The sequence below is a fragment of the Aplidium turbinatum genome, chromosome 3 (assembly GCF_918807975.1).
Source record: "Aplidium turbinatum chromosome 3, kaAplTurb1.1, whole genome shotgun sequence".
Lineage (NCBI taxonomy): Eukaryota > Metazoa > Chordata > Ascidiacea > Aplousobranchia > Polyclinidae > Aplidium > Aplidium turbinatum.
The window spans coordinates 32723644-32740582 of NC_137474.1; the positions used below are offsets into that span (position 1 = coordinate 32723644).

The 16939-nt window shown below is 37.6% G+C and overlaps 1 protein-coding gene across 1 annotated transcript; it reads right to left on the reverse strand.

Annotated features, from left to right (window-relative positions):
• Positions 1 to 3182: 3182 nt before the first annotated feature.
• Positions 3183 to 15656, reverse strand: LOC145766721 (Na(+)/citrate cotransporter-like). The gene is made up of 12 exons (XM_082578428.1): positions 15558 to 15656; positions 14281 to 14546; positions 13345 to 13489; positions 12883 to 13038; positions 9926 to 10071; positions 9124 to 9246; positions 8447 to 8548; positions 7088 to 7281; positions 6380 to 6498; positions 5597 to 5758; positions 5006 to 5143; positions 3183 to 4499 (listed from the first exon to the last, which is right to left on the reverse strand). Exons 1-12 carry the CDS (start codon positions 15654 to 15656, stop codon positions 4359 to 4361), a joined length of 1791 nt encoding a protein of 596 aa, XP_082434554.1. The 3' UTR covers positions 3183 to 4358.
• Between the last annotated feature and the right edge of the window lie 1283 nt (positions 15657 to 16939).

The following is a 16939-nucleotide window of genomic DNA, read 5'->3' on the forward strand; positions in this document are numbered from 1 at the left end:
TTATACGATATCTATAACTCCGCCTCGTTTTCTTAGTGGTTAAGCACCTGACTTAATCTTGAGCGCGCTGGTTCGGTATTCGGGCAGCGCTTACATTTCAGGATTGCTCTCTATTTAGCGGCACCTAGTGAGTGGAATAATTCTCAGTCAACAACACTTCAACGACCATCTGAAACTTCACTCTGTCAACATCGGTAAGCGGCGCAGCGTCAGAGGTTCAATGCTTCTACAAGTATGCGAAACTACCAGAAATAACATATCAGAGGCTTTGTCAGTTCGGGGTTAAAGATTCAAAACCAAACCATATCGATTTCGACATTGGCCTTTCAGGTGGATGACCCAATGACCCATTCTCAGTGGCTTGGTGTGACTTTTACACTTGTTCAATCAAGGGTTGCGTTAAATGTCTTGTTTCACATGCTACAAACTTTATCATCTTTGTGGTTTTCCTGAAGTTTGCGTGTAAAATGAAAAAAAGTTTTTTAAGATTCCCATATTTGGTAGGCTGTATGTTTCAGCCATTCTACTAGAACTCTTACCAGCGATGCTAAGATGGGAGTGAACAAGGTTGTTATAGCAAGGTTGCCTACAACTTCCGTGAAAGCGCACTGTGCTAAAGCATGTGTCAGGGCTTGAATGGTTTGTTTGATTTCAAGTGAATAGTTTCTTTGCTAAACTAAAGAAGTTATAATATTGGTTTAAACAGATCTCGTACTTTTGTTCTAACCTCAAACAAAGCAAAATTAACAAAAAGACAAATAAAACTTTTGAAAAATTTAATTGTCTAAGGAAATTTTGAAAAATTAATATGCTGTGTAACAATGTGTAGGCTAGGTTAAATATTTATAAGTCACACTCACACTGACTGTACGGTAGGCTACTAGAAACATACGATTCCACTACGTCAAATACTCCCTACATAAATGCTTTGTCAAATTCATTGGCAAAAGTTACACGGTATGAGTGACGAATTTATACAAAATATGTGTTTGTATTTTTCTGTATGGAAAGATGGCAATAAGTCTGAAGAAATTACTTGAATCCCAGATAAATGCAATACATCCAAAAATAAGCGAAAACGAAAAACAGTAGAGTTCGTTGAAGGGCGAAAGGGAGCTATGTTGCGAAGGATAGCTGGATCTCGGCGTCAGAAAAAAGTCAAAGTGAAAATGTAACAATTTTAGTAATCATGTAATTTGTAGCTCCTTAGAGTAATCGTACATTTGAATTCATAAAATGCAGCTTTATAGGCACCTACAAATTGCCTACGAATAGCGTAAGTCAGTGGTTCTCAAACTGTGCATCGCGACGCCCTGGTGCACCCTTTGGAATTCCAAATAGCGTCGCACAAATAGTAGATTTTCCAACTTAAAAAAATCATATAAAATCTAATTCTTGTTATTAAACCACAAACTATGTATGTTTAACTATATTCTTTTTGCAATAGATTGTTGATGCTAAATTTAAATATTCAAACGTTAGCCAGCAGTCTGGCAGCACTCACAGTTTTACCGTGCTTGTGAATCCAAAAAGATTCTGATTATGAAACAAGAAGCAAAAGACAGCGAGTAGGGTACTGCTTTGCAAAGGTCGCAAAAATTCCATTACTTTTCGATAAAACTTATCGCATAACCTGTAGATTATTGATTAATATGATCGTGATCGTCGAACCAGCTATAGCCTACACCGTATTGGGATTCTGAGTGTGAGGCTCTTCATTGGCTCTTACTAAAATGCCACACCCGGTCCAGCTTCTAGCTTTGCCGCAACCAGAATACTGGCGCGGTTGAATGCAAAGAAGCTTTAGCGATAGAACGAAGCTGCCAAATCCATCGATTCTCACATGCAAGCCTCAAGACATGGAATCTCATTAACACTGGACGTTCGACAAAACTTCCTCGTCAGTTCACCCTTTCTGCATACACCATCGCTTCTCAGCTACTGCAGCAGAGCCTACAAGATAAAAGACAGCAAGACATCGTGCCCTATCGCAAATAACTTGTCTGCCCTGTTAGGAGTGCTGGAAACATCAAAAAGCCAAATAATCTCTGGAGACTTCACTCCGAAAGAGTTTACCACAGCCTTTCGGCTAATGAAACTACACAATTCTCCTTTCCTGAGCGTAAATTCTATGTTGGTCTTGCCTTAAGTCCAGGTTACGTAGATTTTTTTCCTACCTGCACTACCGATTTTTAAAATCTAGAGAAGAGCTTTAGTGGCTACGATTCATAAACATTACAAGCCACCAGAAGTTCCAGGAAATTTTCATCCGATATTCTTCCTTTTTGTTTTCCTTTCAAAATCATCGAAAGGCTGATCTGTGCCGGTGTCAACCTGATCATCGATCTGCTCCTTCCAAAGGAGCAAGCTGGGCTTCGCTGTGGAAAACCAACTGTGGATCAGGTCACAGGTCATCCTTTTTACAAAAAACATCGATGATTGCTTTGAGGCACAAAAGAAGGCCGGCGCTGTCTCCCTAGACTGCACAACTGCCTACGACACTGTATGGCAGCGCGGCTTTGCTTGTAATTTGTTTCGCCCTCTGTCAGACCGACACATGCAGGCCCGGATTTAGGGGGGCAGAGGGTGAAGGTGCCCCGGCCCTCCGACTTTTGAAGGGCCCCCTACGTGGAAAAAATGTGATTTTGTGTTATTTTTTTCCTTTCAGCCTTTAAAGTTTCTGCAAAATGCTGTGCAGTGCTGGATTAATGCTACTGTAGACGTAGAGGTGGACTTTCGCGCCGTCAACGCGAAAAATTTTTTGCACGGGAGCCCCCCCGATCTAAAAGTGCCCCTGGCCCCCCATCAGCTAAATCCAGCCCTGGACACATGGTCCATATGATCATGAAACTTGTCAGAAATGTAATTAATACAGTAAGCCAATTTCTGTTTCAAACCATGAACATTGATCACTCAAGTTCAAGTAAGTCTGACAACATATACAGTACTTCAAAAAGAAATTAAAACATTTAACTGCTTTCACCTCAATTCTGTGTCATCGACAGGAAAATTGACCTATGATATTTCAATAAAAAGTTCAACAAAGCATTGGCAACGAAAGTTAAGTCCCTCAAAAATGTCACACTTTGGCTATAACGAAGAACAAAATGTAGAAAATTTTATAGAACCTGAAACTTTTTATATAAAACTTTGTATTTAATTGTTAGGAGTAAATTGAAACAAAATGTTTGAAAAATGTAAATGTAATAACACTCACAAGCTTGCAGTTGTATTTAAAACACAAAAGTATAATAAAGCGTCACATTCTATGGTGTAAAATATAGTTATAGCTTTACAAAGCGTGATTTTGCAGAGAATATTTCTCCTGTTGCCACTTACAAACTAGTGAATTGCAAATTTATTCAACCTACAAAAAGACAGTAGCAAGTAGCCTACAGGGCTTCCCAAACTTTTTTGCTCGCGACCCCTTTTAATCTCCTAAAATTTTTCGCAACCTCTTACGATTAAAATGACGAACAGTGCGAGATATACATTTGTGATAGCCTACTTATTGAAAAGCTTAGATCAAACGAAAACCAAAAACAATTTACCGGCATTCAGTGTGATGGGTGTGACTGCTTTCTGCCACAAAGCAAGTCCTGTCGTGGCTCAGTATTTGTTAATGCAGGTCTCAAGGCGGTTTCGATGTTGCTTAGGCTGGAACGGTAGGCAAAGTGAGAACATTTCAGATAAATCATTTTGAAATTTTGGTTTCCAGATGTTTAATTTTTTGATGAACGCATCAATTTTAGATTTCAATTTAAAATATTGATGTTTTTTCCTAGAAGGGACAAATTAAATTCGTTCAGTTTTTCAAGCAAATCTGACATTTGGCATTTAGCCTATAATTCCAAAAGCTAGATGGGAAAATGGTGGACCAAGACTGAACTTTATTCTGTTGGAAAAATCACAATTTCAGTTTTCAACATTAATTGGCAAGCCATTTTAAACCGTTGACTTTTGAAAGCCACCTCACTTCACAATGCATCAGTACCGGTAAAAGAGTTTTTAACTCCGATTCCATTCATTTCATAATTTTTAAAAAATAGAAACAGCCTATTGAGTGCGCGATTCTAAATAAAGTTAATAACTGTCACAGCATCTCGCACAGAAGTGTTAATACGCAGTACTGTACCTCGTGCAAATTGGTATAGGCTACTTTCAGCGATCCCTAAAGTTCGTTACGCGACCCCTCAGGGGGTCGCGACCCCCAGTTTGGGAAGCCCTGGCCTACAGTATAAGTAGGTTATTAAGAATACTTTCAACAACAAGAAAAAAACTTTGTTAAAGTACTATGGTAGAATTTGCAGATAAAAAGGCAACATAAAAATTACAGATTTATTTTCACAGCGTTATCATTAAGGGGCTGAGTTTGTTATGTTTGGGGGTATTGCCCAGTCAGGAAATGTTCCAAGACCAAAATAGCTATAACCATAAGTGTTGATGAACAAAGTCACGATTACAATTCCAATGATGTTCAACATGGTCCCAACTTTAACCTGGGGAAGAAGTAAAACATTTGAAACCACCTAATAAAAACGCACAATGATTGCTACTTTATTATATTGTTTTCTCTTCGACCTGGGAGCCTACACATCAGCTTCTAGTCTTTTTACATTTTATGAGAAAATATTCTAAGCAGACGATGTTAATGCACCGAAAAATTCTGAACATAAATGGATGCTAAAAAGTTGTTGTTTCTCATTAAAGTTTGAATAAAGATTCAAACAAAGTAAAACAATATTCTATTGTGGTGGTAAAGCAGATTACAAAACCAAGAAAATATTACATTAGTTCTGTCCAACTTTCTAATCATTAAGAACAACATTCGTTGTTTGAATAGTTTCTCAGCTTATTGTTTTTTGGCCACAGTTTAGAAAGCCTTGGATTAAATTTTACTTTAGGTGTGGAGTCCCAAAAGTTTCAATTCGTGGTTAAATTGCGCTTGTATGGTCTATTTAATAATTCCTAACTTTTCTTAGCATTTTCCTCACGCATATCTTACCATGTCTAAAACTTTTAAATGGCCGTATGCAAAAGCTATGGCGTTTGGTGGTGTAGCCACAGGAAACATGAAGGCCATGGATGTGGCTTGTATTGGAGGAACTAGCAAGTAAATTGGATGGATTTCGAGAGTTTGAGCCTGAAAAGAATTTGCACAAATATTTTTTTCAGTTTTCCGAAAAATCGTATGCTAAAGTCAAATTAATCGACCGCGACCAATGTTGTTTCTGGAGGCTCCCATTTGTTTCTTAAAAACACATCATTTATTCGCTTTGAAAACACATTTGTTTTTCATGTGCCTCCATTTAGATAGCCTGCATTCTTTAATGCTCCAAAACACACACTGCATTTATACCACTAAAATAAGGTAGACTACTAGCCTACTTCAATTCACAATGGTTTAAGTTTTCCTAGCTCCAATGCTCCAGTGAATGTCATTCGTGATTCTATACTGCCGGGTTAAGATGCTTAAATAGCCTACAGTTTAGCAAGTGGATTTCATTTGAAATAAAAAAGGAAATATTTTTTATCTGGTTAAGTGTGTAAGTGCTTTCCGCATTATTATAAATTCTAACCATACTGAAACTCTCACCAACGATGACAAAATGGGAATGAATAAAGTGGCAATAGCAACGTTGCTTGCAACTTCTGTGAAAGCGCAGAGGATGATTGTGATGATCAAAGATATCAACCAAGTATCCATGCCTTGCAAGACAGTGAGCTGGTCTCCAATCCATTGAGAAAGCCCAGAATCCTGCAGAAATATCATAAATCAGTCAAATATTAGTCTGTAGCCTATAGACTCTAGCGTTCCGTTTTTAAAAATCAACGCACTTGCAATGTTGTATTCTCAACTAAATTTTCTCTTTTCACATGTTATTGTGATCACCGCCTAGATGCTGCAAGCCTAAAGTGACACAGCATCCATGTTGCATCTTGAAACACTAACCTAACCAAACCAGTCATGGTTGCAAGCCCAACTTAAAATAATTTAGCATCTAGATACCCGTTTTAAGGGGAAAGTCTTGTCAGCAGAAAAAAAGTCATTGCTATATAGAGAATAGACTACTACTAGCCTATAGGTTTAGTGTTTTTGTAAAACCATCTTCTTGAAGTGATCTATTTCAATCTTGATCTTGAACTATGGATTTTTTTGTTTCTAGAAAACATAATAGCCTACACATAGTGGGATTGCGAAAAAGTTTTTAATGTTTGAATATTTTGACGATGAAACGCTGCCATTTACTGATTTTTGGTTTGATTGATTCAACTATCAAGTCAAATAGTCATCAAGTACCGGTAACTATCATTTCCTAAATTTTTCTAGTAACTATCATTTCCCAACTATAAAAAAAAATTGTGTCTGATTACTTACTGTTGCTCCTTGAGCTAAAGCAAATCCTCCTCCAACTAAAAACAAAATTCCCCAAGGAAACACCTTCTCTACGTCACGCCATTTTAGAATTGGAGAAACAGGTGAAGAAACAGATTTTTCTGAAAAAAAGAATCATGTTAACAACCTTAAACAATTTTTTTTGCAAAACCTTCAGAACTATCAAATTAAAGATGATCGTAATGACGTGTATTGCAATAAATAGGCTACAACTTAAGCTTTAAGTTTTTTCGATTCACATATATGTAGGAGAAGATCAGGGACGTAGCCAAGAGGGAGGGGAGAAAGGGGAAATTTTCTCTCAATTTCTGTTCTTCCCGCCAAAACATGCCAGTCCACCAATCTGAGAGTAGCTGGAAAAGCAAGCAGCTAATGAAGATCCGAACTTTTCAGTATGATATTCGATTCATAATATAAACATAGTTTGCGTTATTGCTAATTGATAGTTTTGTAGTTGGCCTAGCCTAAATTTATAAAATGGATAAAAAAAATTCTATAATTTTTTAGATAGAGACCAAACAGGCGGCTCATGGAAAAGTTTGGATATTGGTTAGTTTTTAAAACTTTGCAACGTAACAAGTACAAAAGTCTAGAACATTATAATATCTAGAATTTCAGAATTAAAATTTTCCAAAAATATTTCTCTACCAAATCTATAGTAACAAGTAGGCTATACAGTATGTCTATTACTTGATTTCGTGAAAAATTCTGGCTTCTTAGAAGGCAGAAAAAACAGGAGACAACCCATTGTAACTCCCACAGTTCCATCCTTGACAAAGTCATCTCCAAATATAATCGACCAACCAGGAATGAAGCCTGGATCTCGGAAGAACCACAAAAGAGCAGTTAAAACAAAAATGGCAAGTACAGTGGCTTCTCCCCATCTGAAATAAAAAAGCTAAAACAGATGGTGTGTAATTTTGATTATTGAGGCTTTACTCGAAAATTGCCTTCTTTTTTTTGAAAGTTTGTATAGATAAACTTGTAGATTGTAAACATTATATAGATTTTAAATAAATCGCAAAAATATACAGTAGGAATGAGTAAAATATGCGTTTTAAAGAGATATTTTTATTTCCGTAAAAAGAGTGTACAAACGTAGGCCGACAAGTTTCCATTTATTGTTCTCTGCTGAGTGTGAAAAGTCACTTATGTTGGCAATCTTAATTCTCAAAATCTGTATCCAGGTTATGTAGGCTATCTTATAAATTACAGAGGCATTGTTTCGTATTTCAATCTGCAGAGATATTACAAGTACTGTTCAAACTAGTTTTATGAGCTACATTTACAGGCTGAGTCAACAAAGAATTGCGCAAAAGACTGGCTAAACTAAATACGCAACCATGGCTTCTCTTTGACGCAGTACAGCTGAATATTACCTAATTCTAACTTGATTGTTTTGAAAAAGATATTTGATTTTGTCAATTCTAAACCTGAACCGCACCGTGTTTATTGAAAATGCAACAAGAAATTAAATTTCAAAACCATTGTTAAATTCTTGATGTTTTTATCAAACCATTGATTTTCTGGTTCCATATATACAGGGGCAGATTAAAAAACTGATCCGGCCCGAGAATTTCGAAGCAAAAGCAGCCCACTTTTATGAAACCAAATTTTGTAGCCTTTTTGACAAGCTGTTTGGCAAGGATGTAGATCAGCGCTCTTTAATCTTTTTGTCATTGCAAGGCGCCTGACTTACTCTCGCGTTTGCCACAGAACCCAACCCCCACCAACAAAAATTTAGATTAAAACAATATGTTTTTGCTAATACCACAACAATGAACAAGTAACGCAACAACTATCAAAGTTTCTATTTCGGCATTTGACTGCACTCAACCTTTTGTTTAACTAACTGGCCTACTTGGAGTGTGACTACAGCACAGTGTTTTGAAAAATCCATATGACGCATCAATATACTGAAGCAAGAATCAATTTCACCAAAAAATGAGGCACTCTCGCGTAACTCACACGGACCCCATAAAATTCAAGGAACCCCACTACATGTTTTGTGGAACCCCTGTTGAAGAAAACTGATGTAGAATGACTTACAAGATAGGACCGAGATTACTGTATTCTCTTTTCAAAAGGTTGTCAGCTTTTTGCTCCTCCACAGAAGAATTTCTTCTCATGCAGGCAAACATATCACGGATGCTGGACAAGACAAAACAGTAGGCTATGTGTTAGAATTTTTCTTTTATCATGCACATCAAGCATATTTAAATACATAAATAGGCTATATTAAATACATTTCAATGAAATTAGAAGCACATGCAGCCTGAGTGTCTATGCTAAAAGATGTGTTACAATGCTTGAATGATTTATGATCACTTGTTTGATACTTTGTTTGTTAAACCAAGAAGTATTAGTATTAGCCTAAGTTAAACGGAGCTGGTAGCTTTGCTTGCACTTCAAACAAAGTACAATTAGGAAAAAGACAAATATTAGGGTAGGCTACTCTTCGAAGGTTGATTTCTTTGAAATAACTTTAAAAAATAAAAATGCTGTATGACAAAATTGTAAGTCAACTGTAAAATAAATTACACTAGCCTACTAAAAACCTAAGAATCCTCTAGCTTAAATAAACCTTAATTATTTTTTTGTTGTTGTAGGCCACCATATTGGCAAAAATTACACGGTAGGCCCTATAAATGACAACATTGTTCAAAATTTGTTTATGGATTTTGTTGTATAGAAAGATACAAATAAATTCAGTTTAAATAAATTACTTGAATCCCAGATAAAAGCACGATAACCACAAATAAGCGATAACGAAGAACACCAGAGCTCCCGGAAGACAATATGCGAGCCATGTTGCAAAAGAAAGCTGGACGTCAGCGTCAGGAAAAAGTCTACATAAAATGTTACAATTTTATTGATCATTTTGTTTTCAGCTCTTCATTAAAGTATTCGTGTGCAGGTAGGCTATTGATATCTATTAAATTAGACCACAGCATCGGCTTTTGCAAGTAAATGTGTGAGTGAAAAAGACTACAAAGATGAGAATTATTATAATTACTTTTTTTTCAAACTTCAGTGTTTACGAGCTTGGATGCGAGATTACTTGTTTTATGTCGTATTCAGGTTTACACTTATTGGTTGAAGGCTTATCAGAAGTAAAAGGGAGGCTAAATTTCACGTCAAGTTCTCAGCAAGTCGATTACGTGGTCTAGCGAGACACCTGCACCAACACCTGCAGTGGTGAGACACCTGCACGACAAAGTGCTAGGATAAACATTCCAACAATCCCACAATCAAGACTAAGTTAAAATTCATGACAAAACATCGAGCTCAAGTGTTTATTCTATTTTTTTTAGAAATTAAAACGGAAGAACTCGGACGAAAATCAGTCGAGTTGATAAACATTGGGAAAAGAATTTTGTTTAGTTTCTGCTTATGATTAGCGAAGCATGAAAAAAGTAAAAAAAAAAACTAGCCCAAACGGTCCCCATATGTAAGCAAAAGCATCGTATGCCGTACTGTATATTCTAGAACTCGTCACTTTACCATAATAAACATTTATTTCATTACTGTGCGTATAGGCCAGACAATACAAGATTAGGTGAAGTTCCCGTTACTGTAGAAGCTCCTCCAATGGCTGCGGCGTAAGGGATGCAGATTGTTAAACCTTTTTGTAGATTGGTGTTCCATCTTTTGCTTTCTTCCGTTGACTTTTCCTTTTATGTAAGCAAAAATATTAATTTTTACACTAAATAATTTTTATGTTTCTGAGACAACTAGCAGCATTTTTATTCTGTTCAACAAAAAAGCTTTTCCTTTTTCATTTGCTTTTGGTCCCTTGTAACAGCCATCTATTACAGTACTGTAAATATGTACTGTATAATTCACAATGTAGATATTAATGACCTGTTTTAACCTGATGCTGCCAGTTTGCTGTGGCAGTACCGGTTGGCAGTAGCTTTCGAAACACAGTTCCCTAATCTGGTGCTAGGATCAATAATGGCAGCATCAGGCTAAATCAGGTCATTAATATCTACATTATGAAGTAAGCAACGATCTTGCTGCTAAAGCGAGACTCAATTTATCGCATATTTATTGTGGTTTAGCAATTTTTGTTACTTTTTACTTTTTTGTTGAAACAATAATTTGTTATTGTGTTAAGAAAATGTAGCCTAGGATCAGAGACGAGATTGATTCGGGCATTTAGACATATCTTGGTGATATGAAACGGTTTATATTACTGTACTATGGAAACCATTTGGTTTAAAATTGATTGATGTCTGAATTTTATTGCAATCACTGGATTTTCAATAAGTGTGAGTCAGCTAGGCCAAAGCATGCGAAGCTCAACCTAAAAATGATTCTAAGGTGGATCATGAAAAGATATCTTATCCATCTTGATTAGCAAGTCAAGCGGTTTCAACGTGACAAGAAAAAACGGTGATGTCTACCCAGAGGAGGGAGAGAGCGTAGCCTACGCTGTTTCGCTATTGTGCTTTTTTTTGTAAACGCTGCCGCATAATTCATTTATAGTGCAGCTTCCAAACGTAGCCTAAAATTTGAAATGCTGATTAAGATGGCAAAGTCATAAATGGCAATAACTACGCACTGGTAAAAGGGGTTAGTGTCAATGTTATTAGATATTACGGTAATTAATTGAAATCGTAAATGGAAAACCGTCACTATGAATCAATTTTTTGGTTTTCGATTCTTGGGAAGAACATAGTGCTTTTTACCATCCTAACACTGCCATGGCAAAACGATCATGGCAAACTGGCAAACTGCCATGGCAAACTGCAGGGCAGTTGCAAACAGGCAGTTGCAAACAGGGCAAAACAGGCAGTTGCAAAACAGGCAGTTGCAAACAGGGCAAACTGCCATGGCAAACTGGCAAACATGGCAGTTTGCCATGGCAGTTTGCCATGGCAAACTGCCATGGCAAACAGATACCATCCTAACACTGCCATGGCATCTGTAACAAAGATAAAATTACATTTTTAAACTATTAAACTATCACACTTTTGGATCTTAAGGTGACTAAACGTACTTCTAATGTTTTTTACCATCCCAAGGCAATCAATGGCATTTTCTACCTCTGTAAGAAAGATATAAATAGTAATAGAACTGTTCAAGCATCGTCTTCTTCTGTCGTTTGAGACTAGATCAAATCAAATTTCAGGGCAGGTGATGGAGAGCCAGGTGAGTGTAGCTTCGTCCAGCGTTGCTATACCATGCGTACCATTTGGTGCCTTATAGATCGGACATTCGAGAACGACATGGTCAGCAGTTTGTTCCTCCGCGCCGCATTCGCAGGCCGGTGAGGGAGCCAAACACCACTTGTGCATGTTGGAATGGAAGCGACCGACTCCGGTTCGGATTCTGTTGAGCTTGACCCAAGTCGGCCGAGGCAGGTCCATACCAGGGGGACGCGCCACCGGGTGAGGTATAAAACGATGTAGTTTCGTGTCGGTGGCACACCACGCTGCATTCCAATTGTCTTCCATGAAGTGTGCTGCGCTGATGGCATGATCGCTGAATGGATGTAGTAATTCAACAGCAGCTGGCACAAAGGGGTGTCTTGACTTTAATTGCCGGGGACATTCCTGAGGTGGAATGTTGAGTTTTGCATGAAGCAAGTGGTTAGGATCCCCCGCCCGGCGAGCCAGGTGTACAAGGGCTCCCTTTCGGCGAAGCTCAGCAGGTTGGATGCCTGCGAGGATTGGTAAATACTCTGTTGGAGTTGGGCGCAGGCATCCAGTTACAGTTCGCAATGCGTTGTTGATTGGGCTGTCGATGAGACGGGTGTGGGCACTGCGGCACCAGGCAGGGGGCGCAGTATTCAGCAGTGGAGTGGACCAACGCCAGGGTTGCAGTGCGCAAGGTGTCAGCACCTGCACCCCAAGTTGTGCCTGCCAAACGTCTCAGCAGGGCGACGCGAGATGTCAGCTTTTTGCGTAGTGACTGTAAATGGTGACGGTATGTGAGTGACCTGTCAAGTGTAACCCCAAGGTATGTAGGTTCTGGACAGGGTGGCAAAATTTTGCCGTTAACGGTCACTTTCAGGTCACGTTTTGCCTCCCTGTTGTTGAGATGGAAGGCTGCCGTCACAGTTTTACTTTCGCTGAGCTTCAGTTTCCATTGGTGAAGGTATCCAGATATGCTCGTCATGTCTTGGCTCAACGTCATTTCTAATGATTGCCAGTCTTTCGCAGAGTGCAAGATGGCCAAGTCATCAGCATATGCATATTTGTCAGATGTTGTTGATGGTAGGTCATGATGTTGTTGATGGTAGGTCATGCATATAGACATTGAAAAGGAGGGTAGCCAAGACTGGGACACCGTTTTTGAGTCGCCGCAGTTAACTTGGTTTTCCGCTTCCGGTGGTAAGGGTAAAACTCCTGTTGTGGATGAGTTCCATGATCATTTTGACCATGTGCCTGTCAGGGAGTAGGCGGAGTAGTTTGTAGACTAGGCCACGATGCCAAAGCATCGTGATTTCAGCTTTCAGGTACAAAAAAGTGACTTACCTTCTTCTGTTCATCGATATTTATTATGTCATATTCAGGACAAGATTCAGCATCATCTGCAATATCCACATCAACAACAAACGCTTCATTGGAAAAACTTGTTCCTTGGGTTATATCTTGTTTTTTCATTTCTGGTATGTCGTATTTCTCTTTTTCCTGAGTATGGATCAAGTGAATTTAAACAAGCAAAGTTTTTTTTTACATTGGAGGCAAAGGAAATTAGATAATTGATGATTATGTCACAGTTTAATTTCGTATTTCAATTGTATGATGTGAAAAAATTTTTTAAAGCAATCTTTGGATAGATAAACTAAAGACCAAAGATTATTTTTTTTTAAACATCTTTTTATTCAAAAATGGATCTAGTAAACGCATGTTAAATTTAACTATTACAAATCTTCTAAATCCTTCAGCACTACAGTATATTCTTATATTTGTCTACTAGCTATTTAGTGTACATACATTTTTGTTTGGAGATTCATCTATTTGCTCGCTGATCAATTCGTTAGTAACAGCTTCAACTATAGGAAGCATCATTGCAGTGGTAGCTATGTTGTTTATCCACATTGACAAGAAAAATGTTGTGCCCATAAATCCAAGCATTAAACTGCAAAACATGTCACAAACAATTGGGAGCAAATGCTGACTTATGAAACTTTTATTGTTTTACTGAACTCTCCCTTCAAAAACCTCGTCTTTATAGGTAGACAAGAGTTTACACGTCTTTAAATAGATCTTCTGTTACTTTTGCAGTTGAAACTATCGGCTACTTGTTTTCAGTTATTTACAATCAACCACCTGTGTCTAACCTACGTTGCTTGCAAGACAATCTACTGTCAAAGATTTTGATACTCATTACAGTGCCGGTGACACACGCCAGCTTCTGGAAACCCACAACGAATATTGTCTTTTATACAGTTATCAAATGAAGAGGTGCAATTCGAGCGCTTTCACGAGAAACCAACGCGAACATTTCGTTAGTTTAAACTCGACAGAATTTTCAAAAATTTTCACAAGCATGAAAATGATCCCCTTCATTGATTTTTTCTAGGTTAAATTGATGGATAGTTGTAACTGTGAAAAAATGTTTGTTACGTTTTTAGTTTTGTTACTTGTTTTCAGTAATTACAAGCTTACACAGAGTATTGTTAAACTTTCAAAAGTACTGTAGCCTATAGTTTATGCTTGTACCCAAGCATGCAGTTCAAGCAATACAACCAAAACTGAATTTGAAAATGAAAACTTTTCGAGGCCACAAAAGATAGTCAACCACCAAGTATCAGTCTAGTAAACACACAAGCTCTGTCTTTTTAATGAAAGAAAAACATGATAACTTCAGGAAGCAGTGCAACTGTCTGCGTCAATGTTGACTTTTTTATAAGTTATCCGTAGACTTACCACCGTGGTTTTGATCCAAGTAAAGTTAAGACTCTGAGAGCCATTCTTTTGTGCAAGTTCGTTTTTTCAACGGAGATAGCTATTATTAAGCCTCCGACGAAGAGGAAGATCGTGTCGCTGATGTAGGCTTTGCTCACGTCAGCAGCTTTCATAATTCCAAGCATTGGGAACAAAATCAGTGGGATAAAAGAAGTTACTGCCAAAGGGAGCACTTCTGTCATCCAGTAAATTGCCATCAACGCCATGCAGTATCCACATAGTGCTTCCTGAAAGTAGAACAGAATTTGAAATAATCGTAGAAATCGTAGATAATATAGTAGAAATCATTTAATAAATTCACCCTCGGACCTGACGATTTGGATGTAGGCTAATAAGCAATAGTTGTTTTGAACGGTCTTCCTGAAATTTCAACTAAACAAGTTCCTAAAGAATAAAGTGCAGTCAATATATTGTGCTATACAGTAGTTATTCAAATATTCTGTCTTTAATGTCTTCATTATGCAATGTAGACTACAACAAGCAATACATTTCAGCTTGAAAAAGAAAACCAATTCGGCTACAACGACAAACTGTCTCAACTGCATTGACTGATGTTTTTGAATGGTCTGTTTGGATAGATGATAATCGATTACTGTTTCTTCACAGTAGGCTACTTCTTGATTAGATTTTTGTTCATATAATAGGCCGTTTGTACACAGTCAAGAAAATTTGCTTGCAGCATGCAATGTGTAAGTGGTTGTATTAAGCGATGACTGGAATCATTAACCAGTTTTTACAAGGACATAAATCGGGAAATTCTGTTCCGAGTAATTTGGATGTATTAAGTGGTTGTTTGTATTAACCTTGGATGTATTACGTTACACAGTTTAAAGTTTCCAAGATAAATGTGTCGAGCTGTCAACAAAACACGTCACAAGGCACATAACTCCATCTTGTGGCCGATTTACATCATTTATTTATTTCGTTATAAATACAAAAGTAATACATAAGTACAAAACAGAAAGATTTTTTTATGAATAAGTGACATTCATTCAAATCAAAGTCAGTTCAATAATTTCCCATTGCTTATGATAAATTAACCTTTCATATTTTTTGTAACCTGAAGTAGCCTATATGTTTGCTGCAAAGTAACTTATACTTAAGAAAACATGGACAAACAATTACTGTAGTTCCAAAAGGTAATAACCTAAACAATATTTCCAACGATGATGCTGCATAAAAAACGATTTCATAATAAAGTTGCATTTAATTTATCCAAGTAAAATATTCAAACTCACATTTCCTGATACAAGAAGCGGAAGCGGTAGAAGTAGAATGGGAGTGATGAGAAGCACTAATGTTGATCTGTACCTCCACAACCCGTTCCAAAAACCCATGCTTAATGGTATGGTTGGCTGGTAAAGATCAACCAAAGGTATTAAAAACTTACTTTTATTCCAACTGGTTCATATATAACAGTAAGACGGTGCTACAAATTCAATTGCTGACTGTGTTTAAACATAACTGTTAAAGATTATAGACCTCAAACGCATAATGAGCTTTAACGGTTTTGCCACATTCTAGTGACGATAAACTAGCCTGATGTTTAAGAAAGCCGCAATATCTTGATGGTGAGTTTCAACGATTGAGTTTCGTTGTATCCTTTAAAAAGCAAGCTACTGCTACTAGATACGACTTCATCAGTAAATTTTCCACAGTATTTTCCACTTTACAAGGAAAGCTTCAAAAAATACAACCCAGGTCTGTTGAAAGCTACCACTTTAAGATTCTTCTTATTGAGTTTGAGGCCGTCGCAGGTCACATGTCCGTAGGCCAGCGGTTCCCAACCTGTAGGTCGCGACCCCGACTGGGGTCGCCTGACAATTTGCCTGGGGTCACCTGAGGCCTTCTGAATAGTTTAGAATTTCATTAGTTTAAAGATTTAGAAAGTTAACTCTTAACAATGGGCAGCTCACCACAGAGTGCATCGCGATTTTACTACAGTCTAGTAAAAATCGCGATTTTACCATGGTTTGTCTATAGTAACTATACAAACCAGCACACCCAGGGCAAAAATAACGACGTAGGCAATCCCTACGCCTACGCTTACGGCGTAGGCAATCCCTGATAGTAGGCTACCAGCAGAAAGTCAGCGGGAGTTGAAAGCAGGCAACCTTTAATTATTCTCATGGTGATGTTAAGGGTACTGTCAATTTTACTACTGTGTTCACTGTGGCACTACGCGGGGAAAGCATATTCTGAAGTAAGCGAGAGTCCAACGAGGGCGACCACTGAAGACGAGAAAAATAAAAGTTTTCAAAATTGTACTTTCGTGTATTGCTGCAAACTATTTCTACTTTTAGTCAGTTAATAAACGGAACAATTTTTTTATAGCCCATTATCTCCATGGGCCTTTTTGTTCACAAACAACATAGAAGTGATGCTGAAAAGTGGCACACTTGCAGTTTACTTCCAGCTTTCGGATCATGGTGTCTGGTTTTGAGAACAATGTGGGATCAACTGATAGCCTACTTTAAACTGAAATGTCAAATAAAAGTCAAACTCTAGAGAGTGAATGAAACCCAAGCGAGATGCAAGGGTTGTTTAGAATTACTTTTTTTTAAATCCTCATTTTTGAAATCATACAATAAGACTTCTATCGAATCTTTACCGACTTAAT